Below are 22734 nucleotides of genomic sequence, written 5' to 3'. Positions count from 1 at the left end.
AGTAACACAGGATTGTGGCTATGAACATAGGCAGGCATAGCTATGCATAGCTTCTACATAGCAGTGCATAGCACAGCCTGATCAATAGGTATCTAGGTGTACAGCATCTTGCATTGCTTTGAGTCTAGACACTTAAGAGACTGATGGATTATCTAATCTAACAGATGGGGGCTGGCGTTTTGACGTCTCGGTCAGTTGTCTTCGGGCTCCTGCGACCCGCGTAGGGAAGTCGATAACTTTTAAATAACAGAGCCCGTCTATCCTGTATTCCGTACTAATCGAACATGATACATACAATACATCGGAAACGAAGTCCAAGAAAATCCCTAATCCCTGCCATGCCAATCTATAACTCGGAACGATGTACCTCAGCGTCTCTCCCGCACCTTGAACCAGACGACCCCGATCACGCCCAACCCGAACCCGGCGATGAACGCAAACAGCACCAGCACGTCTCTGTAGTAATTATTTTCGCCGAAGCCAAACAGCTAGTAGCAGAAAAAGTCAGCGCATCGACCGGCGAGGATGCAGAACGAACACTGACCATCTGCATGATCAGGCTAGCGGACACTTCCACGGGAACACCTGCGAGCGTGTCCTGGATCTGCAGGCCGGAGCCGACCTCATTGACGGAGAGCGCCTCGAGCGTGTACTTGAGCGGGCACAGCCATTGCAGCCAGCGGAGCACCGGCGGGATGCTCGTGAGGTGCAAGAAGAAGCCGGCATACGTCATCTGGTACAGGGCGAGGAGAGCACTCAAGAGGATGGCGATTCCGCCATTGCGGAATACGCAGGCGAGCAGGAAGTTCTGTCAGTCAAGCGGTATCAGTAAAACGAACGTAGTAGTCTGTGAAACGTCGCCCTCACGAAGAGTGTCATTCCGAGGGTGTACAACACTAAGATCAAGAGGAACTTGAAGAAATGCGCGGCATCATGTGCCAAGCCCACCATCCAGTAGGTACTAGAAGCATTTGTTCAGTGACAAGCAATAGGCACTTTAAAACCAAGGTAAACTGACATCGTCCCGACGATGATCGTCGGAATCACTCGCAGCGGGAGTACGTCGAAGATGACCCGTGATAGCAACCATGCAGTCGGGCTGCACACTCAAACGTAAATAGACTGTTCGTCGCGAGATTGACGACATGAGCTGACCTGTAGTATGAAGCAGACCGCTCTCTCAAAAACAACGGTCGGATGTCTACGATGTTGTATAGCGCACTGAGTGAGGAGAAAGCTATGAGGGCGCCCTGTAGGATATTATTGATCAGGTCATAAAAGTCGACCAAGGAGCGACTGACTAAGAAAAATAGGCATCCAATGCGTGACTGGAATCCGGCAATACTAACGCCTGTCTGGTAGTATAAGCCACCTATCAACGAGATCAGCACTGAGCTAACAAAAAAATCGACGCGTGATAGAACGTACCGCAGATCACACCCAAGACACAGGCAACGGCGATGTGCGCAAAGAACAAGGTGTAATCTCTAGAAGAGACGATAAAATTAGGAACAGGCACAAAGTATAGACAAACGCGGATCCTCACCTTCTCAAAATCTTCCACTCCCTACCCGAGAGAACTTCCAGCTGTGTCAAGAAGGTGGTCGCATACTTTGGCCCAAGGCGGTGTGTCCGCTTGTGTTTCGGCGCTGCGATGGCGGGCAGCGGAGGCAACGACCTGCTGGCATTACCTTTCTCCGCGTCGTCGCCTGATGCCAGTACTTCGCTACTCGACGCCTTCTCCGCGTCATCGCGACTTCTGGTGTTCACGCTTTTGATGCACTGGAAGAGACCGACGGGAGGGTCGCTAGCAACTTCTAACAGGTAGTCCGCCACGTTGTAGCCTGCCTTGTAAGGGATGCCCTGAGCGGTAAAGTGCTCTGCAGGCGCGGCACCACCTTCGCCGGAATAGATCGCGCGCCCTTGCGCGAGCACGAGGATCTGATCAAAGGTTTGGTATAGTCGCGAGCTATAATGAGTTACAGGTGGTCAGCAACATTATTCCTAACTGCTAGTCCAACGTACCTGGGCTGGTGTATCGACGCAATCACAGCGGTCGGGTTCTCCACATCATGCGCGAGCCCATGCAACACGGTGGCTACCTTCGCAGCGGATACAGAGTCGAGTCCGGAAGTAGGCTCGTCGAGAATCAACACGTCCGGCTTCGCGACAAGCTCGAGGCCAATGCTGACCCGCCGCATCTCACCACCGCTGATGCCCCTCTTCTCGCCATCGCCGATCCGAACGTCGCGAATGTGCGAGATGCCCAACTTCTCGAGCACGTCGTCCACGCGCGCACGCTTGTCTGAGTCGGGGATGCACTCGGACAGGCGCAGGCGGGCGGCGAAGAAGAGGGCCTCGTGCACCGTGAGCGTCGGTGGGAGGATGTCTTGCTGCGGAACAAAGCCAATCTGCGGAGCACGTTTGACCACGGTACTTGACACAGGGTATGTCACGACGCCTGTGGTGTGACCCGACTTTCTTTTCCCGGCGAGGATTTCTATCAAGGTCGTCTTGCCGGCACCTGCCATCCTTGTGAGACGAAATTGTGAGTACCCTCATGTTTCGATGCTCACCACTAGGCCCCATAATCGCCATCATCTGTCCAGCCGGGACATGACCACCGACAGCATCCAACACGACTTTATGGTTGTTCAGGTCGCGCGCACGCCGTCTCCTCAAGGAACCGCCTAGCCAGCGCGCGTTACCTGTGGCAGGCACGAAGTAACTGACTTCCGCCCAGTCTACTGCGACACCACCGGTGTGCCCGGCCGCACTCGCTCCGGACTTTCTGGCGCGCCGCTGATTGATCCAACCGTACACCAAGAACAGCAGTGCGAGCCCGATGAGACCACCTACGACTGCAAGGCCAGCAATAACGCCACCACTCAGCTGCTTGCCCTTGCTGCCAGTGTTTCCGGAGGAGCCCGTGATGTTCGAGTTGATGGTGTCGATGACGTTCTGACTGACACACTCGCCGAACGCACAACCAGTGAGGGTGAGGCCGGAGGCCCCGAACACGGCGTCTATGATAGACTGCTTGAAGGCGCAACTCGCGGTGTTGTTCTCGGTGGAGAGCGCGTCGCAGGAGATGGCGAGCGTGCCGGTCAGCCCGTCGATCGTCTGCGTGAGGTCCGAATGCGGGACTCCCCCGCAGAAGCTCGTGTTTGCAATGCAGGTGCACTGCAGATTTTGGCATGTCCAGTCAGAGCTGCCGTCTGTGGACGTTGAATTTCCCAGATCCTGAGAGCACGAGTCGGCGTTGCAGTAGAACTGCTCGACACCGTCGTAGAAAAGCTGCGCGTAGATTGATCCGGCAGAGCCGAAGCCGGTGACATTGGGGAGCGGAGTGAGGGTGGGGTTAAGCGTGCGGAGGATGTTGAGTGTCGATGATAGGGGATAAATGCTTTGCAGTGTAGGGTTCTATACCGCCGGGAGAAGCTTGTGAACCCAAGTTTTCGGAGTTAATGTGGGAGACCTACCACAACCTGGCAGCTCATCTCACTCGCAGCGTATACTCGGGGCGCGATATTGCAAGTCAGAGTGCTGTTCTGACCGGACTGCGATCCCGTCAGCCCGCTCGCAGGGCTCTGCGAGGATCCCGAGCTTGTAAATCCGGCTTCGCATGCGCTCGCGCTCTGGCATACGTTGCAGCCTGTCCCAGTCCAACCACTCTGGCACGAGCATCCTGTAATATTCGCAAAAGACGAGGAGCCGCCAGATAAGGATGCTACTGACCGCCCAGAGCCCTGAAACAAGTTTCCGCCACAGCCCGGCTGCGAGCAAGACGAGCCGCCGAAGCCGGGGGGGCAGTCACAGCTGCTGCCGTTCAGATGACCATAGTTCTCGCAAGTGCTGGCCATCTCCTCGTCGTGAACATCAAGAGAGAAGAAGAGGAGCTATAGGGGGCTCTTAAAAATAACTTAAACTGAGCAGTTGGCTCACCATCCGCCGCCACGTGCGCCGCTTTTACGAGAGGAATCACCCAACTTTTTGGGCGCAGCACCAATATGAAAAACTAAGAAATCCAGGCTGGCAAAACGTTACTTTTCATCGTATCATGATTGTGATCCACGGAGAACTCGATCAGTAGACAGCAGAGACGGTAAGGAACAAGGATGCTGCACGTGGCACTGGAATATGTTGCACTTGGCAATTTCCTCCCGTTGTAAACGTAGTGATACTTTGCAATAGGGGATCTTAGGGAAAATGAAACTCCGATAACAAAGCAAATACAGGCCGTTTCCTTGGTTCTTACCTCTCACCTAGACCATTGCTTGCAGGCCTGCGGCTGACCGGCTGTCCAGGCGTTACGGTCGCTCACCGCATTCTGTTGTTTGAGACGATCTGCTTACAATGTCTGACTACTCTGATGACGCTCCAAGCGATACATACGACTCAGATGGTTCGTTTCTAGATGTGCGGCGTTACCTGTCCATCAAACAGGCCTATCCAGCTCACCCGCCACAATTCTAGGGGAACGACTCGGACGACGAGATACCCGCCATCAAGAGCAAGGGCAAGCAGAAGAGCACAAACATAGAATATACCAGCCTGTCGGCTTTGCGTCTCCAGGAACTTGTGGACGAAGACATACACCACGTAGCTAGCATCATCGGATTAGAGGTGCAGGATTCCGTACTTTGCTCTGTTGCGCTTGTTTTGACCTCATGTGACGCTCTGTGTTGCATATGTGTGTGGAAATAGTCAAGCATAGCCTGCATTCTGCTCCAGCATTTCCGATGGAACCGGGACCACCTCATCGAGAAGTTCATGGACAGCTCCGCGCTTGTCCTCCGAGACGCCGGCGAACCACAGAACGTCCCTGCTTCGTTGGAGCCTCGCCCGAGCAAGCGAGCACGCCTTGATACGCCCACCGAATTTGTGTGCAGTATCTGCTGCGAGACAAACCCAGACGACGTCTTCAAGCTTAGGTGTACCCACGCGTTCTGCGAGGGATGCTGGCAGATGTACACCTCAGCAAAGATCAAGGAGGAAGGCCAGTGTTTCTTCAACTGCATGCAAGACGGGTGCCAAACGTTTGTGGACGAGCCATCAGTTGCCAAGCTCGTCGACGAACGCACATTCAAGCGGTGCGCTACTCCAAAGTCCGGTGTCGATCAGCAGTACTAACATCCCCTCCAGCTACAAGGAGCTGGTCTTGCAGTCGTATGTCTCCGCGTACCCACACCTGCGTTTCTGTCCACATCCTTCTTGCACCGAGACAGTCTCGTGCACGGGCGGAGTGGGGTCTGACCTCTTCACGGAAGTTCCTACTGTGCAGTGCGGCGCCTCGCACTGGTTCTGCTTCGGATGCGGCTTGGACTCGGACCACCGCCCGCTGATCTGCAAGTTCGTCTCCATCTGGCTGAAGAACGCTCGTGAGGACTCGGGAACCTCGCAGTGGATCAAGGCGAATACGCGGACGTGCCCAAAGTGCCAAAACAACATCGAGAAGGCCGGCGGATGCAAGTAGGTCTCGCCTTCGTCCTCCGTGATCGCTCTAATGGGGTTCCTCCAGCCGCATCCTCTGCCGACAGTGCAAGTTCCAGTTCTGTTGGCTCTGCATGCAGAATTGGGACGTCCACGGGTACAACAACGAAGTCTGCAGCACCTGGAAGGAGCCCGAGCCGGACGAGGCGAAGACCACGGCGAAGCAGAACCTCGATAAATGGCTGTTCTATTTCGATCGCTTCAACAATCACGAGCTGTCCGCGCGGCTTGACCAGGAGCTATGCGAGCGCACGGAAGAGAAGATGGTGGAGGTGCAGGAGACCAGTACTTTATCATGGATCGAGGTGTGATGCGGCTTTCTGCCAGTGTTTGAGTAATTGCTAACCTGGATTTGTTGATGTCCATTTCCTAGGCCAAGTTCATGCAAAACGCCGTGAATGAGCTGACGAAGTGCAGAGTCAGCTTGAAGTGGTCATATGCCATGGCATACTTCCTCGCACAGGGCAACAAGAAGCAGATCTTCGAGGACCTTCAGGCGTCGGTACTTACGCTTGTGATTAGAACCAGACCTGATGAAGCTTCTACTTTTGATCCAGTGACCTCGAGAAGGCGGTTGAGGACCTCTCGCAAATGCTCGAAGAGCCTGTGGAAGCGGACACCGTGAAGAGCTTGCGCCAGCGGATGCTGGACAAGACGGTTGGCTCCCGATTTCCTTCGGGTGGTGCACTCCCGTCTGACGATCCTGAATCCTAGGTCTATGTGCAAAAGAGGCATGAAATCCTAATGCGGGACTCTGCGGAAGGTCTCACGGAGGGGCGCTGGGAGTGGAATACCCCCTTGGAGTAGGAACATCGATCTGGATGGGCAATAACGAAAATTCGAACATCAATCCAAACTACAGTAGACTTGTATTCATGCTGCTGCCCAACTGCGAGGCAAATCTGACTGTCATCCCATATAATATTATCGTTGCACTGGTTTCGTGGGAGTGGGGGTCTAATTAAAATCAGACGGCGATGCATGTGCATACAGGAGTGTTGAGTATGTGATTGTAGGATAAACGAAGAACAGGAATAATTACGAGTAGGTCACGACTATAGAGACGCGACGGAGCCACCCGGTAGGCTACACCTTAAAGCCATACCCCCGCATGCAAGCAAGGTGCTGTTGCACGAGGTCCTTGCAATTATCGTCTGCGTCCGACGAGTCGAACTTGAGGAAACAGGCGTCGCGGGCAGACTTTGTCTGTGGGCATGCGCAGCATCTGGAGAGGAGTCGAGCATACAAGCGTCATTCGCCTGCGGTAGAAATCATGACTCTTTGTTCACGTACGGCTTCAGACCCTCAGGGTTGAGTGGGTTCATCTTGGGATCCGTCGGGTCGTATGCCTTCGTCTCGACGGCCGGTGCCGAAGTTCCCCACCATGAGCCAAGCTGTTCCATGAGATATCAGTGTCAGAAAATGTAGAACATTCACAATAAAACACTCACGAAATCAAACATCTTCGGTTGCGTACTCAATTCGCTGGTCCAACGGTGGTGGCGGTCTCTGGGTAAGAGGACTACAGTGAACCGAGACTCGATTCTGGGTTAGGGTTTGATCCTGTTCTGTCCGGGACGTGAATCAGCAATACAGTACTATTCGGCTGTGACAAAACGAAAACGATGTTGCGATGACCGTGCACGACGGTCGAGACTCGAGTCGAAGATGTGAGTGTCTTTCAGAGAACATTTATTTGTGAAGGCGACAGAAAGCATCGATAGCATATGTGAAAACATCAGCTACATACGGGACACAATACCTCCCTGGGCCTCACTGAGTGCATACAAAACAATTAGTACACGTTAGATGGTGTGCGAGACATCGCGCAAGCCTCCAAACTACGAATGTTGGCATCATCTGAAAGGGCAAGCACCTCAAAGTCGACAGGAGAGACCAAACTCCGATATCGTTCAAGGGCCATTACTGGCAGACTCCAGCACCAACGCAGCTTGCGCTGATCCGGACTGTTCGCGCATCTTGTCTGCGGCAGCATACAGCATTTCGTACGTCTGTCTGTCGAAGCCCGTGCAGCGAAGACTCTTGCATGGGACTCTCCATTCGCCGGTGTCGTATCGGCGCCTCACCTCCTGGAGTGTATAATTCACCTGCAGTTGCTGTGGTTGCGGCATGCTTGTCACTACGCGCGAACAGTGCGTCGACTTGGTCTTCAGACGGATTTGGCGTGAGTTGGATGCACTCCCCTTCAGAGAGCGAGAGTACACACCGGTTCGTCGAGGTTCATCCATTCGAATAGCGTCATCCCACATCCCACGAATGGCACGCTGGTGTATCTACCGAGGTATGTCCACTGAAATGGATCAGTCCAGTACGCCATTAGCTAGCCTAAGTATCTGACGCATACCTCTCCGAGTTGACCTTCCATGATTAGTTCAAACTCTCTGTGATCAGGCATCAGGGTTGAGATGTGAAACCAATACCCAGACTTAGCAGTGGCTGGTATCCGCAGGGGCAAGTCGTTGGATCGCCGGGAGTGGAAATACAGCCTGGCAAAACAATGCGTCAGCGTGACAAGAGCAATCAGATAAATGGAAGAGCGCACAGGCAGTGGCACCAATCCTGTTCTCGAACGCGTATGAGCAAGGTATCCGCTTCGCGCTTTGAAACACGACTCACCCCGGGGAGGGCGCTCGCAAGCATCTCGACATCCAGGAACGACAACGTGGACAACGAGGCGTTAATTTCGAGGCGCGGATCCTCGCCGAACATCTCTGAGAGTTTTCTCATTCTCCAGTGATGCACTTCGGTGGCCAGAGTAGCCGACTGTTCCTTGAAGGCGGTCATCTGGGGTCGGAATACTCTATAATTCCTACACTGAGATCCAGCAAATTCGGAGACTCACTTGTTGTGACAGGATATCGTAAGTACCTTGGCATTGCTGAAGACGCGTCGTGAGTTGCTCGTTGGCTTTCTCTAGCTGTGCGATTTTCTGACCGAGACCTTCGTTGTGTTCTTCAGAACGTGAGAGCGCTGTAGACTCAGGATTCTCGTGAGAGTATTCTGTATCGTCCTTCAGAATATTGGTAAGTTCTTGCTGTGTCGTATTATGGACTTCAGCGCATACATCTGTTTCGTGCGAATGCGCATCCTGCGCGAAGACCAGTGTAAGACAAGAGGATGCACCATGAATGCGTAAAGATACCTTGAGTCTGCCCAGCTCTTTCTTTACTTCCCTGTACTTTTCAAACCAAAAGACTAACACCTCCCCTGGATAAGACACGTTGAGAGTCCGAATGACCGTAGACATCGGCGCGTCCGACAGGCAGTGTGGCGGTGGTTGAGTTGGAGTGCCACGGTGGCCTCGTGCACTTTATCTGCAAGTCTCGTGCGCATGCGTACAATAGCGTTGAACGGTAGATGATCTCACGGAGTTCACAGAAACTCAAAGAGTCGAGAGTTACAAGCGCCCATCGTAGCGTGGTATTTTTAGCAACTGCGAGTGGCAGACGCCCATAAGCTACGTGGTCGTTGCTCACAACTTCATCTTGGACTTGCGTCGGTCGCATTTCGCTTGCTATGCTTTCGTTATGGACTCTGCTTGTATCTATCATCGGCATCGCTGCTCTTGCTCAAGGAAAGTCTAGCACCGGAGATTCGATTCTCGTAGTGCTCGAACCGTCTTTGAAAAGAGACAACTTCTCGATATTCTTCAATGGACTGGAAGGCGAATACTTCCCCAAAACGTAACGGAGGAGTTGGTATCTGATCATTCGTATGCAGACAGAGGATACGACCTTACTTTCCGAGCGCCAAAGGATGTCAAGCCAGAGGTAATTGAAGACGACCGTGCGCAGTTCTCACATGTCATTCTCTTTGCCCCAGAGACAAAAAGTAAGCCTCCTTCATATGTTTTTCGAGAACGTCCTATCCATCGGGATATGTGTACATGGAACGCGTACCGAGTGCATCCAAGACAAAGTACGATGGCCACAATGGAGTTTCTGAAGGCGACGAGGGATTCCTTCTGTGACGCGTATACAACGTGCAGTCACCCCGCCACTACAGCCGAGCCCCCGCGCCATAGTCAGTGCCTGTTCGCCAGTGCAGAGCGCACTACAGGAATACTACAGGCACAACTATAAATGTACTGGGGTATGCACTTACTTCAGTATGAACCCTGTCCATACTCCGGACTCTCCGAGTACACGTTCCTAGTACGGACCTCCCGATGGACGGGACTTCGTTCACGCATGGTCTTGACATAAAGTTTCACAGCCTTCTCCCAGGACATCACGCCCCAGTCGCTGGTATCACTGCTTTCACTGAATACGAACCTCCTCCTCGCCCTCTCCCCGAAACAAACAATGCTCACATCTCTCGCGCCGGAATTCTCTCTCATCCCCCCTCCACCAGGCACACCACTTCTCTCCCACTTTCCCGCCCGTGACACGCCTGCAACTGTGATCCCGGTGCCCGTCACGTCCACGAGCCCACTCCTCACCCCGAGCCTGCCGCCGGTCTGGTTCTCAGGAGTGCCCTTCGCTCTCAGCAACAATCCGCTGCTCGTGCCGATACTGAATGCGCCCGCAGAAAGTTTTGCGGCGGACTCGGACAGCAACGCGGGCGCTGACGCGGTCCTTGACGCCGCTGAGAAGGGCGGAGAGGGTCTTTGGGCGGGTAGCCAACTCGCACTTGTGGTGGGCTTCCAAGCGCTCCACGGCGCTCGCGCTACTTGGGCCGGAGGTGTCGATCTCTTCAGCGACGAGTTCGCGAAGAAGGAACTACCGAGGTAAGGTCGGGAATTTGCTTGCGTTTCTGGCACTCTGAGTTGACGGTCCTGCAGTGGAGGTAAATCAGGAAATGAACCGTTCGCCGCAGATGTGGCTGCGTGGACATTCCAGGAGTCGCTCGTCCTGAGGATTGACAGCGTCGCTCACCACCGTGTCAATGAGACCGTTCCAGGGGAGACATACACTACTAATGACAACGTCGTATGTATATCATACGGACATTACTGCCGGATTTGTCACGCTTACCGCACACTACCGTAGGTCTTTTCTGCTCATATCTCCAGGTTCGACCCGAGAACGTCGACGTGGGAGCCGTTCTCCGGCATCAAGGACCTGCAGCTTGAGTTTACGATGCTCGATCCGCACATCCGTACCGCTTTACTTCCGGTACCTGGCAAGCCAGGTAAATATTCCGTGACGTTCCGCGTACCAGACAGACACGGCGTGTTCAAGTTCGTCGTCGACTACAAGCGCAAAGGGTGCGCAACCTTCCTCTATCCGCAGAAACCCACTAATGATACTATTTTCTAGGTGGACGCACCTGCACAGCGCGACGGTCGTCCCCGTAGTGCCGCCCCGCCACGACGGGTACCCGCGCTTCCTTAGCTCCGCGTGGCCGTACTACGCGGGCGCGATGAGCACCAGCATTGGATTTTTCATTTTCTCTGTATTGTGGCTGGCGGGCGACAATCAGGAGCTGAAGAAAAAGACCACGAAGGGGGAGTAGATGAAATGTATCTTATTCTAGACTGCCGTGCCTTATTCTGACGGATTGCCGCTCATGGAGTCGATGGATCTTCGCGGTCTCAAAAAAGCACCTGGCGGTCAAGGTGAAGTATTCAGACGCGGTGCCAGGGCGGAGACATACGCTTTGGAGATGCGTGTTCACACTCTCCCGACTGTGGTTGGGCTTCTAGACGATACCATTGCCCACAAGAAGTCTACGCAGCAATGACAGACGGTTCATGTGGTGACTATGTACAACTTAGGGACTATGAGGCCTTGAAGACCTTGCTCAAGTTATCCCACACCACGCTCGGTGATTGAGCGGCGTCGATTGGATGCCAGAGCCCCTTCTTCTTGTAGTATTCGACGACAGGTCCCGTCTGCGAGTGGAAGACACCTAGCCGCTTGGTGAGCGCCTCGACGTTATCATCCGAACGCTGCACCAGGGGCTCGCCAGTCACGTCGTCCACGCCAGACTTCTTAGGAGGGCTATTTGGCAGCGCACCGTTAGAAACGAACGGCTAATGTTGAGAATCGCGCGTACCTGAACTCCTTGTGGTATGTCCGTCCGCTGGAAGGGTGAATGAGCCGGCCGGTAATCCGAGAGATGAGCAGTTGGTCGTTGATGACGAGCTGGATAACCGAGTCAAGCTTCTCCTTACGAGTCTCGAGCATGGAGTCCAGCTTCTCAGCTTGGGGGACTGTCCGCGGGAAGCCGTCGAGCACGAAGCTAGAAAAGGCGTAGAAAAATGAGTGACGGAATGAGCACCGGCTTCACGAGAAAGAGAAATTAAAATTAAGCTCATCTCTTACGGGACATCGTCCGAGCGCAACCACATCGATCGACGAGGTCTGCGAGAGGGAGGAGTGAAAGATACATCATGACCTACGCACCCATTCTTGCAAGCCTTATTGTGTTCCAGCTGGTCCTTGATCATGCCGACCATGATATCGTCGCTGACAAGACCACCTGCATCCATGATTTTCTTCGCCTCGGCGCCGAGTTTAGTCTTCTTAGCGACCTGCTCGCGCAACATGTCACCGGTCGCGAGATGGCAGACGCAGAATTGGTCCCGAATGCGGGGAGCCTGTGTCCCCTTGCCTTGACGGGTCAATTACACGTCAGAGTGTCTTCCACATTTTGCTAGATCACCTAAACATACCTGCGCCGGGAGGGCCGATGAGGATTGTCCGCAACTGCTGCGCTGGCGTTTTGGGACCGGTGACCGCATCCTTTGCCCTCGCTTCCAATGCCTCAATCTTCTCGTTCAGTTGAGAAACGAGCGACTTCAGGTATTCGAGTTCGTCCGAGACAGCCATGGTGGTGGGTACGACACGCGTCTCCAGAAATTCTGGGGACCAGGGTTTCTGGACCGGCGAATGCCGTAAACTTGACAGCCGGTGCTGACTAAGTAGGATTTTCTTTAAGTAGCGATGTGGGCGCTTGTTGTAACAGCGCTCTGAACAAAGTTCAGTTCAATAGCGGCTTCCGCTAGTCCATCACGATTTGTTCAACTAAGTAGCGAACGTTGCTGCACAGGTTGCTCGAGGTACATGCATCCCCTCCCGACGCTTGTCAAGATAAGTTGTCTCTATGTATTTCCGAAGTTGCCGGGCAGTTGCACGGCGTAGGCATCAATGCAGTGCGGCACTTACATCATCAGCAAATAACATATCGAGCATCTATCGTTATTCAAATTATTTGGCGCTAACGACGGTTGGTTCGCGAACTTCGTACGCACTAGAGCTGGGCTCCTATCACGTTGTGCACGAGGGGCCAAATTTACTCTTCAAACAAACTTAGGCAGCGCCCCGCATTTATATCATCCGTTGTTTCTTCCCTTGGCATCTGAACTCCCCGTGTATCTGCCTCGACGTCGACTACAAATGAAGAGCCAGTCTTCCCTGCAACGCGGGATGGCGTGCTTGAACTGCCGCAGGAAGAAGATGGTAATAGCAATCGTCTGAGCTCCTATTATCTCCACTAACATCGAACGGGAAGAAATGCGATGGTATCCATCCGATCTGCACTCCATGTTCACGGTCGAAAAAGCCTTCCGAGTGCCAGTTCCACGAGAAGAAGCAGACGAGTCGCGCAGAGACGTTGCAGCAGAAAATCGCCAAGCTCGAGGTACGGCTCCGAGAACTCGAATCCGAACAAGATCCCCGACTTGGAAGTCAGCCCACCACCCCAACACACGCGTCTCTTTCCCCTGTGAATTCACAAAATTGTTCTCGTATGTGACTGGTACTGGTTGCATATTTATTTTGCTGAAAGTTGTTACAGAGACCGATGAATATTCGTCATCGTCATCGTCGAGCTGCAGTCGGGAAATGGGCCTGTCACCCCCTCAATCCTCTTCCACCGCTCCTCTTGAACCATTCGCTGGACCCTCTTCCAGTAAAGGATCCTCATCCTTCGACCACCCCAATCTATCGGGGTCACCGTCGCCGTTCAATTACCACGACTGCGGAGCATTTCCACAGATACCTTTGTTATCCTCGAACTGGTGGGAGGATCATGATACGTTCTGCGAAAACAAGCAGATGCTGTAGGTCGACTTAGAGAATTGTGCTCCAATGATCTGACGCGTTACGCCAATAGTCTGAACATATTTTTCTCCCATAGACACCAGTTGGGCTTCGATGTCCATATGAGTAGATTCCATGCGTCCCTATGTCCGGGATCAATCAAGAAGCCACACCCAGTCCTAACGGACGCCATTTTTCTCCTAGGGTGCCTGTTCTCACGGTTGCCGCACCTATGCGAACTCCAGTCGTATTTCTTAGAGCGCGCCGTGCAGGGGATTCGGGATGCACTCCAGCTTTCTGATCACATCCTCAACGTGCTGCAGGCATCATGTCTCCTCGCAGTCTACTTCTTTTGTCATGGCCGTGTCCTGGAAGGGTATTACCATTCCTCGACAGCGGCCCGTCTAGCGATGGATGTGGGACTGCATCAAGTACATCCGATCGATTTCATGCAAATACAGATATCACTGACGCCACACTTCGTACCGTCGAAGGGCTCCTCTCCTCTTTCACCGCCGCAAGATAACGTGGAGTACGCAGAGCGCGTTGCTGCTTTTTGGCAGATATTCGCAGTCGACCGCGCCTGGTCGGTCGCGACGGGTCTGCCACCGGCGCTGCCAGACGATGACCACCCCCAGACACAGATTGAGACTGTGTGGCCGATGCCCATACCTGAGTTTGCATTCGTACGTTCCCTCGCAGTTGTTGCACGTGTAACCTCAATCTGTAAAGAGTTTTATCGGCAGCGACCCAAACCCCACAGAGAACGCCTGTGGTCCCGGTTGGTCTACAGTGACGCTACGTGCTAAGGCGATCATGCTATTCGAGCGCACTGCTCGATTATCTGGTCGTAAGCATTTTTTCTGCCCCCGGTACACATTAGCTGACATCTAGACACTTAAATTCAATGTTCAGAACACAGCGATATAGACTCCTCATATTATCTGTCGCTCGAGGCAGCTGTCGCACAGTTCTCTATGAACCTCCCAAGTATAGGCGCAGAGGACCAGCACAGCGTTTTCATGGCCTCCAATATCGAACTCGTTAATATTCATACACTGATATGTGCCGCGATGATCCAGCTCAATCTTGCCTCCTGGGAGACGCAGCCGTCGTCTCACGACAAGTGCATCATTGCCGCCAATGCTATCACGTCTATCATCCGCCAGCTGCAGGGCGATGATTACGATTACTTAGACCCCATCAGCAGTGTCGGTCGTCCACCTCTCCTTTTCTGATGTCCTGTCTGAATTTCAAAGGCTTAGACATGTTGGCGCTGTGCCACTGACGTGTTTGTCCGCGAGTTGACGTCTCCGCGTGTCCAGCGAACCCAGTATACTCTTGACATTGTGGATCAAGAGTTGGATGTGTTGGTTGATGCTATGAAGCGCCTCAGTTTACTTTTTCCTGTGGCAGGTGGGGCTCATCTTCTGCTGAGAGATGGTTGACACATTGTCTGATATATTTCTTACAGGTATTCATGCATCGAAAACAGAGCAGGAGATTCAGCTTGCTCGTGAAGCTGCGGTGACATCGTCATATCCACCTGCCAGTGCAGCGGTCAATTTTGCCGAGTGGCTTGACTTCGGGCTGTGATACATGCTTTGATTACCCGGCGTATAATTCATTGTGGAGCCTGGAGCTTATGCTGATAGTTGTGGTCGGGATTCGTTGCACTAGCCAGGTAAATACACCGGGGACACCGTATTAACCGGCGGAACTGTTCACTGGCACATTAGCCGCCTTATGCCTCTTGTTTTATACATGTGGAATACATGAGATGATAGTTGAGAGTATTTTATTTGCGATGACAAAGTAACGAACATCCGCATGAAGAATGCAGTATTAGGGTAACGGCGAAAGGACCGCCAACGACGTGACCTGCCAAATTCGGTTATTGTATTTGGCCAGAGCAAACAAAGCTTTCGTCGGCGCGCAGGCAGCGCGCGAGTCGAGCAGCCATCACACAACAGTTTATTCCATTCGCCTCATCACTCAAGATTCAGAGGTTTTGTAAGTGTTCAGGATGGGGGACGAATACCCATCCCTGTTCCGTGAGTTTCCAGAAACTTTGACGATGCCCTTCTCTGAACTATCTTCATAGGCTCAGAGCCAATGAGCTTGGTACAGCTTATTGTACCAACGGAGGTCGCTCATGACACGATCGCAGAGCTCGGTGAGCTCGGGAACCTGCAGTTTAAAGACGTGCGTAAGGCCCGTATCTACTTCCATGCCCAGTCTCACACTTCTTGCAGTTAAATGCAGACGTCAACCCGTTCCAGCGCTCTTTCGTTGGCGAGATTCGGCGTGTGGACGAGATGGCTCGTCGAGTGCGCTTCTTTGCGTCTCAGATTGAAAAGGAGAAAGAGACGATTCCTATACGGCCGTTGTATGACTCCGCGCCTTTACTCACCGTGGGGCCCCGTGCTGCTCAGACCATGGACGAGCTGGACAACAAGCTCGCGGAGCACGAAGCACGCCTGATCCAGATGAACGAAAGCTACCAGATACTGTGTGATCGCACTAAAGAGCTCATAGAAGCACGGGAGACGCTGCGGGAGACAGCGGTATTCTTTGAGAAGGTGAGCTGCGATAGCTTTAGACCATTCATTTCGTCTCTGAAGCTGGCATAGGCGTTGAGCTACCAGTCGGACGTCAGGGCGTCCTTTGATGACAGTTCTGCACCCCTCTTGCAACATGACGACCGGGAGCAGCAATACTCCGGTACTAGTGTTCAATTCGACCTAGAGTATGTCAGGTCTACATATCCTGTGCGGTTGAACTAAGCCTAGCGCAGATTTGTTGCTGGCGTCATTGAGCGTTCGCGCCTACCCATCTTCGAACGAGTTCTCTGGCGCGTCCTCCGCGGCAACCTCTATATGAACCATACTGACATTCAAGAGCCCTTCGTCGACCCCGCTACGGGCGAGGAAACGCGTAAGAACGTATTTATTATCTTCGCCCATGGTGAGGTGCTGCTCGCGAAGATCCGCAAGGTAGCGGAGTCCATGGGTGCCTCGCTCTACCCGATCGACGCCAACACCGACAAGCGGTCTGAGTCGATGCGTGAAGTCATGGCGCGGCTGGAGGACCTCCAGGTTGTGCTCTACAACACCGGAGCGAGCCGCCATGCGGAGTTGGTGAAGATTGGCGAGAGCCTCGCCAGTTGGCAGGATGTTGTGCGGAAAGAGAAGATGATCTATGAGACACTCAATTTGCTGAACTATGACGTTCGGAGGAAGACTTTGATTGCGGAGGGTTGGTGCCCGACAAGGGATATACCGAAGATACAGCTTGCGTTGAGGCATGCTACTGTAGGTGAACTGCAAAATCATTGTCTCTCGAGCTCTGAATTAGTTCATAGGAGGAATCCGGTACCAATGTGCCGCCAATCTTGCACGAGCTGCGGACGAACAAGACACCCCCCACGTACGTACATACGAACAAGTTCACGGAAGGATTCCAGACCATCATGGACGCCTATGGTATCGCCACTTACCAGGAAGTCAACCCGGGCCTCTTTGCGGTGATCACCTTCCCCTTCCTCTTCGCGGTCATGTTTGGAGACATTGGTCACGGATTCATCACGTTTGTGGCTGGGCTCTTCATGATTTTATTCGAGCGAAGGCTTGCGAAAGGTAATCTTGGAGAGGTATCGTTGCACTCCTCTTTGCATTGAATACTCCTATTAATTTGTTGTTTCCCACAGATCACCAGCATGTTCTTCTTGTGAGCAGGTTGTTCATCTCCACATGGCTCGTTGCTGACGCACTCTGTAGCGGGCGTTACATCATTCTCATGATGGGCCTTTTCTCGATGTATACTGGTCTCATATACAACGATATCTTCTCCAAGTCTCTCCACTTATTTTCTTCTGGCTGGAGCTGGCCTGAGCAACATGGGAACGAGAGCGTTGTCGCGGTGTCCAACGGGCATACTTATCTCTTTGGACTTGACCCGGCCTGGCATGGAGCGGATAACGCCCTTCTTTTCTTGAACTCCTACAAGATGAAGATGTCTATTGTCCTCGGTGTTATCCATGTGCGTATGCTACGTGGCATGAATTTTCTGCACTCTTAATCGCCTGCGCAGATGACATTCGCCCTCTGTCTTCAAATTCCGAATCACCTCCGTTTCAAACGTGTTTCTGACATCTGGACCAACTTCGTACCCCAAATGCTCTTTTTGCAATCTATCTTCGGTTACCTTGTTGTCTGTATTATCTACAAATGGACGGTAGACTGGTCTATTTCGCCTACAGGTCCTCCTTCTCTGCTGAACATGCTGATCGGGATGGTCCTGTCACCGGGCTCTGTCGACCCTAGGACTCAGCTGTACCGAGGACAGAGCACGGTGCAGGTGATATTGCTGATGCTGGCGGGCATCTGTGTCCCATGGCTGCTTATCGGGAAGCCATACCTCCAGTACAAGGAGATGAAGAAGACTCAAGGACAGGGATATATCGGTCTTGGAACCGACGACATGCCTCGGCAAGCGACTGATACAGCCCTGGAAGGCGAGGAGGAAGGCAATGGCAGGGCCATCGCTGAATCGATGGAGATGGAACATGTAAGCTCCGTTCTCCCTCAGTAGAAGAATTACGTTCTAATGTGATTATCACAGGAGCAGCATGATTTCGGCGAGGTGATAATTCACCAGGTCATCCACACCATCGAGTTCTGTCTGGGATGCGTCTCCCACACGGCTTCGTATCTTCGTCTGTGGGCGCTCTCGCTTGCGCATGCTCAGCTGTCCGAGGTGCTGTGGACGATGACCCTGGGAGGTGTCCTCGGCATGTCAGGGATCCTGGGGTATATCGCCATCGCGATCATGGGCAGTGTGTGGTTGACTTTGACGATCTTTATCTTGTGTATCATGGAGGTGCGTTTCCGATCGGGTTGATCAGTTTTGGTGGAGTGGACAGTGACTGATTCTGACGGGGACCGTTGATGCAGGGGTTGTCCGCGTTTCTGCACGCGCTGCGTCTGCATTGGGTGGAGGCGAACAGCAAGCACTACGAAGCAGGAGGCTATGTACGTGATCATCGATCTCCGTTTTGTCGCTATCCGCGCCGCGATGCAAACATGCTTGCTCACGCGTGGTATTCGCTCTTTCCTTACAGACATTCGCGCCGCTTAGCTTCGCTGATGAGAACTAGGAAGCAGGGGAGAAGACGAGGGTGAGAACTTCGGAGGGGGCTTCGCCACTGCTCCGAAGACATGCAGGAGACTCGTTCTCGTAGCGGTTGATGTAGATCCGGTATCGGAGACACGGAATTAAATGCTGATTGTGGTCTTCGCTGGATTCTTTACCTGACAGGGCAATGGTCAGGCCGGTGCGGGGTAAGGTGAAGAGGCTTCCCCGGATCCTCGATGGTGTCGGATCTGGGCAATATTAATGCAGTCGGACGCTACGCAGCGCGATGAGACGGCGCTGCCCGTGAGCGCACGTGGTGTCGGTGCACATTTTTTTTGAAAGTCCGCCCCTTTTGTCAGGTGATATATAAGCCCGCCTTCGCTTTCGGAACTTTATCCTTTCCTCTCATCTATCTTTCTTTTCTCTCCTCATAGAAAGGTGCTGTTCCTCGTCGTGCTCCTCCGTCTCTCCTACTCACATCTCGTTTCAGGCTCCGGCCAACGTAGAATAGAGCGCATCTAGCTCCTTGACGGCCTTTTCGCGTTTCATCGCATTTTACAAGTACAAATCATATCACCGTTAAAGGTGAGCGTCGAAAAACTTGTCGCGCCATCCACTCAGGTCTCATGGTCCCATTGATGACCCAGATCAACGACATGCCAGCTGTAACCGCTACTGCTTCCGCAACGCCCGCCCCGGCCCCGCTCAAGGCTGCTGTTGCTCCCGCCGAAGGCCAGTTTGATGTTTCCCGCCTTTTCGTCGCCGACAAGGCCGCGCGCGAGTCTGCCGTAGCGCAGCTCGCAGCCCTCGCTCAAAAGGACGGCCCCTCGGCCCTCCAGTCCGTTGGCTTCACGGATTCCGCCATCAAGGCGCTCAACGACAAGAAGTCCCCCGCCGCCCGTGAGGGTGCAGCGAGCGCTGTCGCCGGCCTCGCCAAGGCCGGTGCCATCAAGGCTTTGGAGCCTACCTTCATCGACTCTGGCATGTATGCTGCTCTCCTCGAAGGCTTCGCTGACAAGCTGCCTGCTGCGCGGACGGCGGCCGTTGAGGCTGTGAAGGCCTATGTCGCAGCTATGAACCCCTGGGCTACCGCACTTGTGCTCCCTGCCCTACTCCACGAGATCAAGACGGCCGGGAAGTGGCAACTGAAGACTGGTGCACTCACCATTCTCAACCAGCTCGTGGTCAGCTGCCCTGCTCAGACCGCGCGTCTGACTCCCGATATCGTCCCCGTCCTCTCCGAGGCTATCTGGGACACGAAGGCCGACGTGAAGAAGGCTGCACGTGAATCGCTTGAAAAGGCCACCGCATTGGTTTCCAACAAGGATATAGAGCGCTTTATTCCCGCTTTAATCAAGTCTCTGATTAATCCCGTAGAGGAGGTTCCCAACACGATCAACCTCCTCTCAGCCACCACATTCGTTTCAGAGGTTGACTCTCCGACCCTTTCTCTAATGGTCCCTCTTTTGTCCCGTGGTCTCAACGAGAAGCTGACCGCAACCAAGCGGAAGGTCGCGGTGTAAGTGTTTTTCGACACGTCGCTTCAATCGGCTTACTCATAAGACTTATCTGCAGTATCGTTGACAACATGTCCAAGCTCGTAGACTCTGCCGTCACCGTCCGACCTTTCATTCCGAAGTTGCTTCCTGGTCTTATCAAGGTTGAATCGACTATGGGTGACCCAGAGGCCCGTGGCGTCGTTGCCCGCGCCATTGCGACCCTTCGTGAAGTTGGTGACGTTCCACACGGTGATGGTTCCGAACTCCCGCCCATCAAGCACGTTGATGAGAAACAACTCGCGCACAGTCTCATTGCCATCTATAAGAAGGCTGGTGCTGACCCCGCACCTTCCGTAGCGAGCATCGATACCATGTACGCCGCGAACCTCGCGTGCAACCTTGTCACCGCGAAGAACTTTGACGTGTCGGAGTGGCAGACTCTTGCTCCGTTCCTCGCTTTCCTTACACCGTCGCCTGATCCCATAGCGATTGTTAACGAGTGGGTTGTCAAGTCTGCTTCACAGGAGGACGAGGAAGGTGACGCTCTCGAGGACGAGGAGGAGGGTGAGGACTTGTGTAACTGCCAATTCTCTCTTGCCTACGGTGCCAAGATTTTGTTGAACACTGCTACTCTCCGTCTCAAGCGTGGTCACCGCTACGGTTTGTGCGGTAGGAACGGTACCGGAAAGTCGACCCTTATGCGTGCGATCACCAACGGGTATGTTCGTTTTGTCTACTGGGATGGTGTTGAAATTATAGCTGACACTGTGACCACAGTCAGGTCGAAGGTTTCCCCTCGCCAGATGAGGTCCGTACCTTCTACGTGGAGCACGATATCGATGGTAGCGAGGCCGAGACTGCGATCCTCGAGTTCATCGTCTCGGATACGCGTATCCAGGCTTCCAAGGAGGAGATTATCGAGACCTTGGCGTCTGTCGGTTTCAGCGATGAGCGGCAGAAGCAATCTATCGGCAGTCTGTCTGGTGGATGGAAGATGAAGCTTGCATTGGCCCGCGCGATGCTCTTCAAGGCTGATATCCTTCTGCTCGATGAGCCCACTAACCACCTTGACGTCGTCAATGTTGCGTGGCTCGAGAACTACCTGACCAACCTCAAGACTTGCACGTCGATCATTGTCTCGCACGACTCCGGCTTCTTGAACAACACCATCACCGACGTCCTCCACCTGAACCGCTTCAAGCTTCGCAGGTACAAGGGCAACTTGGAGTCGTTCATGAAGCAGGTGCCGGAGGCTCGCTCTTACTACACCCTCGAGGCCGCCGAGGACTACCAGTTCAAGCTCCCCGATCCCCCGCTGTTGGAAGGTGTCAAGACGAAGGAAAAGAGTTTGCTGAAGATGCGCAAGGTCGGCTTCCAGTACCCTTCGCAACCTGTCCAGCAGCTCTACGATATCACACTCCAAGTCTCCCTGTCTTCTCGCGTCGCTGTCCTCGGCCCCAACGGATCTGGAAAGTCGACGCTCGTCAAGCTTCTTATTGGCGACATGGAGCCCAACAAGGGTGGTGAGATCTGGAAGCACCCTAACTTGGTCATCGGTTACGTTGCTCAGCACGCGTTCCACCATATCGATAACCACCTCGACAAGACCCCGCTCGAGTACATGTTGTGGCGCTACCAGACCGGTGAGGATCTCGAGGAGATGATGAAGGCGAACCGCCAGATTTCCGAAGAGGAGGAAAAGAAGATGAAGGATGGAGGTGTCGTGGTCGTCGAGGGCCAGAAGCGTCTCATCGAGGAGATCGTCGGCCGCAAGAAGCTCAAGCAGTCGTACGAGTACGAGGTGTCGTTCAAGAATCTCAGCTCGTCGGAGAACATCTGGCTCCCTCGTGATGACCTCATCAAGCGTGGCTTCGAGAAGGTTTGTTTCCTTTCTGATGTTTCTTCGTGTGGTGCTGATTAACTTCTCTCATACAGAAAGTGCTCGAGGTTGACACCCGTGAGGCCCAGCGTCTCGGTCTTCTCCGTCCCCTCGTTCGTCGGGAGATTGAGAAGCACTTTGCTGACTTCGGTCTTGAGCCCGAGTTCGTCTCGCACAACTCGATGAGAGGTCTTTCCGGTGGTCAGAAGGTCAAGGTCGTTCTCGGCGCTGCGACATGGCGTCGCCCGCATATCATGTGTCTGGATGAGCCGACAAGTGTGTACCTCTTTTCGCATGCACTCTCGCTCAGGTTTACTAACGATGTTTGCAGACTACCTCGACCGTGAGTCGCTTGCCGCGCTCATCAAAGCCCTCAAGGAGTTTGAGGGTGGTGTGCTCGTCATCACGCACAACCGCGACTTCTCCGAGTCCCTGTGCAAGGAGGTGTGGGCGATGCGCGACGGCCACCTCGAGGCGTCCGGCCACAACTGGGTTGAGGGCCAAGGCTCCGGTGCTCGGATCGACAAGAAGGATGGTGAAGATGACGATCAGTACGACGCGATGGGTAACAAGATCGACAACAAGAAGGCGAAGAAGATTACTGCGGCGGATGCACGGAAGCTCAAGAAGGAGCGCATGGCGCGGAAAAAGCGAGGCGAGGAGATCACCGACGACGAGCTGTGAACGCAGTCCATGGTGCAGTTGTCCGAGTCGTTGT

General features: G+C 53.5%; 9 protein-coding genes across 9 annotated transcripts; 5 read left to right on the top strand and 4 right to left on the bottom strand.

Moving 5' to 3' along the window:
• Nucleotides 1-368: 368 nt before the first annotated feature.
• SCP_0411660 (Probable ATP-dependent) lies at nucleotides 369-3500 on the bottom strand (the record flags this gene model as incomplete). The annotated part of the gene is made up of 11 exons (XM_027757893.1): nucleotides 369-488; nucleotides 545-808; nucleotides 868-961; nucleotides 1019-1099; nucleotides 1156-1250; nucleotides 1302-1372; nucleotides 1429-1487; nucleotides 1547-1969; nucleotides 2026-2524; nucleotides 2577-3423; nucleotides 3483-3500. The coding sequence occupies 11 exons, from the start codon at nucleotides 3498-3500 to the stop codon at nucleotides 369-371; spliced, it is 2571 nt and encodes an 856-aa protein (XP_027613694.1).
• An 856-nt stretch (nucleotides 3501-4356) lies between these two features.
• Nucleotides 4357-6300, top strand: SCP_0411650 (E3 ubiquitin-protein ligase dbl4; the record flags this gene model as incomplete). Its single annotated transcript, XM_027757892.1, has 8 exons — nucleotides 4357-4419; nucleotides 4477-4626; nucleotides 4708-5093; nucleotides 5146-5472; nucleotides 5522-5798; nucleotides 5867-5991; nucleotides 6051-6150; nucleotides 6208-6300. The coding sequence occupies 8 exons, from the start codon at nucleotides 4357-4359 to the stop codon at nucleotides 6298-6300; spliced, it is 1521 nt and encodes a 506-aa protein (XP_027613693.1).
• A 279-nt stretch (nucleotides 6301-6579) lies between these two features.
• Nucleotides 6580-6956, bottom strand: SCP_0411640 (Cytochrome c oxidase copper chaperone; the record flags this gene model as incomplete). The annotated part of the gene is made up of 3 exons (XM_027757891.1): nucleotides 6580-6718; nucleotides 6787-6887; nucleotides 6945-6956. The coding sequence occupies 3 exons, from the start codon at nucleotides 6954-6956 to the stop codon at nucleotides 6580-6582; spliced, it is 252 nt and encodes an 83-aa protein (XP_027613692.1).
• Nucleotides 6957-7406: 450 nt separating this feature from the next.
• Nucleotides 7407-8761, bottom strand: SCP_0411630 (hypothetical protein; the record flags this gene model as incomplete). Its single annotated transcript, XM_027757890.1, has 7 exons — nucleotides 7407-7661; nucleotides 7721-7804; nucleotides 7859-8000; nucleotides 8057-8073; nucleotides 8131-8298; nucleotides 8357-8602; nucleotides 8657-8761. The coding sequence occupies 7 exons, from the start codon at nucleotides 8759-8761 to the stop codon at nucleotides 7407-7409; spliced, it is 1017 nt and encodes a 338-aa protein (XP_027613691.1).
• Nucleotides 8762-9030: 269 nt separating this feature from the next.
• SCP_0411620 (Dolichyl-diphosphooligosaccharide-protein glycosyltransferase 48kDa subunit) lies at nucleotides 9031-10971 on the top strand (the record flags this gene model as incomplete). The annotated part of the gene is made up of 6 exons (XM_027757889.1): nucleotides 9031-9178; nucleotides 9235-9345; nucleotides 9730-10243; nucleotides 10298-10445; nucleotides 10506-10723; nucleotides 10776-10971. 6 exons carry the CDS (start codon nucleotides 9031-9033, stop codon nucleotides 10969-10971), a joined length of 1335 nt encoding a protein of 444 aa, XP_027613690.1.
• A 265-nt stretch (nucleotides 10972-11236) lies between these two features.
• Nucleotides 11237-12290, bottom strand: SCP_0411610 (Adenylate kinase; the record flags this gene model as incomplete). The annotated part of the gene is made up of 4 exons (XM_027757888.1): nucleotides 11237-11459; nucleotides 11515-11700; nucleotides 11865-12072; nucleotides 12134-12290. 4 exons carry the CDS (start codon nucleotides 12288-12290, stop codon nucleotides 11237-11239), a joined length of 774 nt encoding a protein of 257 aa, XP_027613689.1.
• Nucleotides 12291-12857: 567 nt separating this feature from the next.
• SCP_0411600 (hypothetical protein) lies at nucleotides 12858-15098 on the top strand (the record flags this gene model as incomplete). The annotated part of the gene is made up of 8 exons (XM_027757887.1): nucleotides 12858-12920; nucleotides 12973-13207; nucleotides 13258-13522; nucleotides 13576-14188; nucleotides 14235-14352; nucleotides 14418-14713; nucleotides 14768-14918; nucleotides 14977-15098. The coding sequence occupies 8 exons, from the start codon at nucleotides 12858-12860 to the stop codon at nucleotides 15096-15098; spliced, it is 1863 nt and encodes a 620-aa protein (XP_027613688.1).
• A 430-nt stretch (nucleotides 15099-15528) lies between these two features.
• On the top strand, nucleotides 15529-18660 carry SCP_0411590 (V-type proton ATPase subunit a; the record flags this gene model as incomplete). Its single annotated transcript, XM_027757886.1, has 12 exons — nucleotides 15529-15556; nucleotides 15607-15707; nucleotides 15758-16084; nucleotides 16136-16251; nucleotides 16300-16816; nucleotides 16867-17154; nucleotides 17212-17231; nucleotides 17282-17543; nucleotides 17595-18071; nucleotides 18126-18383; nucleotides 18458-18535; nucleotides 18625-18660. 12 exons carry the CDS (start codon nucleotides 15529-15531, stop codon nucleotides 18658-18660), a joined length of 2508 nt encoding a protein of 835 aa, XP_027613687.1.
• A 604-nt stretch (nucleotides 18661-19264) lies between these two features.
• SCP_0411580 (Elongation factor 3) lies at nucleotides 19265-22700 on the top strand (the record flags this gene model as incomplete). The annotated part of the gene is made up of 5 exons (XM_027757885.1): nucleotides 19265-20157; nucleotides 20214-20855; nucleotides 20915-22016; nucleotides 22073-22292; nucleotides 22348-22700. The coding sequence occupies 5 exons, from the start codon at nucleotides 19265-19267 to the stop codon at nucleotides 22698-22700; spliced, it is 3210 nt and encodes a 1069-aa protein (XP_027613686.1).
• Nucleotides 22701-22734: the final 34 nt, after the last annotated feature.

This window comes from Sparassis crispa, assembly GCF_003851025.1.
Source record: "Sparassis crispa DNA, contig_000003F, whole genome shotgun sequence".
Classification (NCBI taxonomy): domain Eukaryota; kingdom Fungi; phylum Basidiomycota; class Agaricomycetes; order Polyporales; family Sparassidaceae; genus Sparassis; species Sparassis crispa.
Note: the sequence above shows the minus strand (reverse complement) of the source record. Positions and strands in the feature narration are given on the sequence as shown.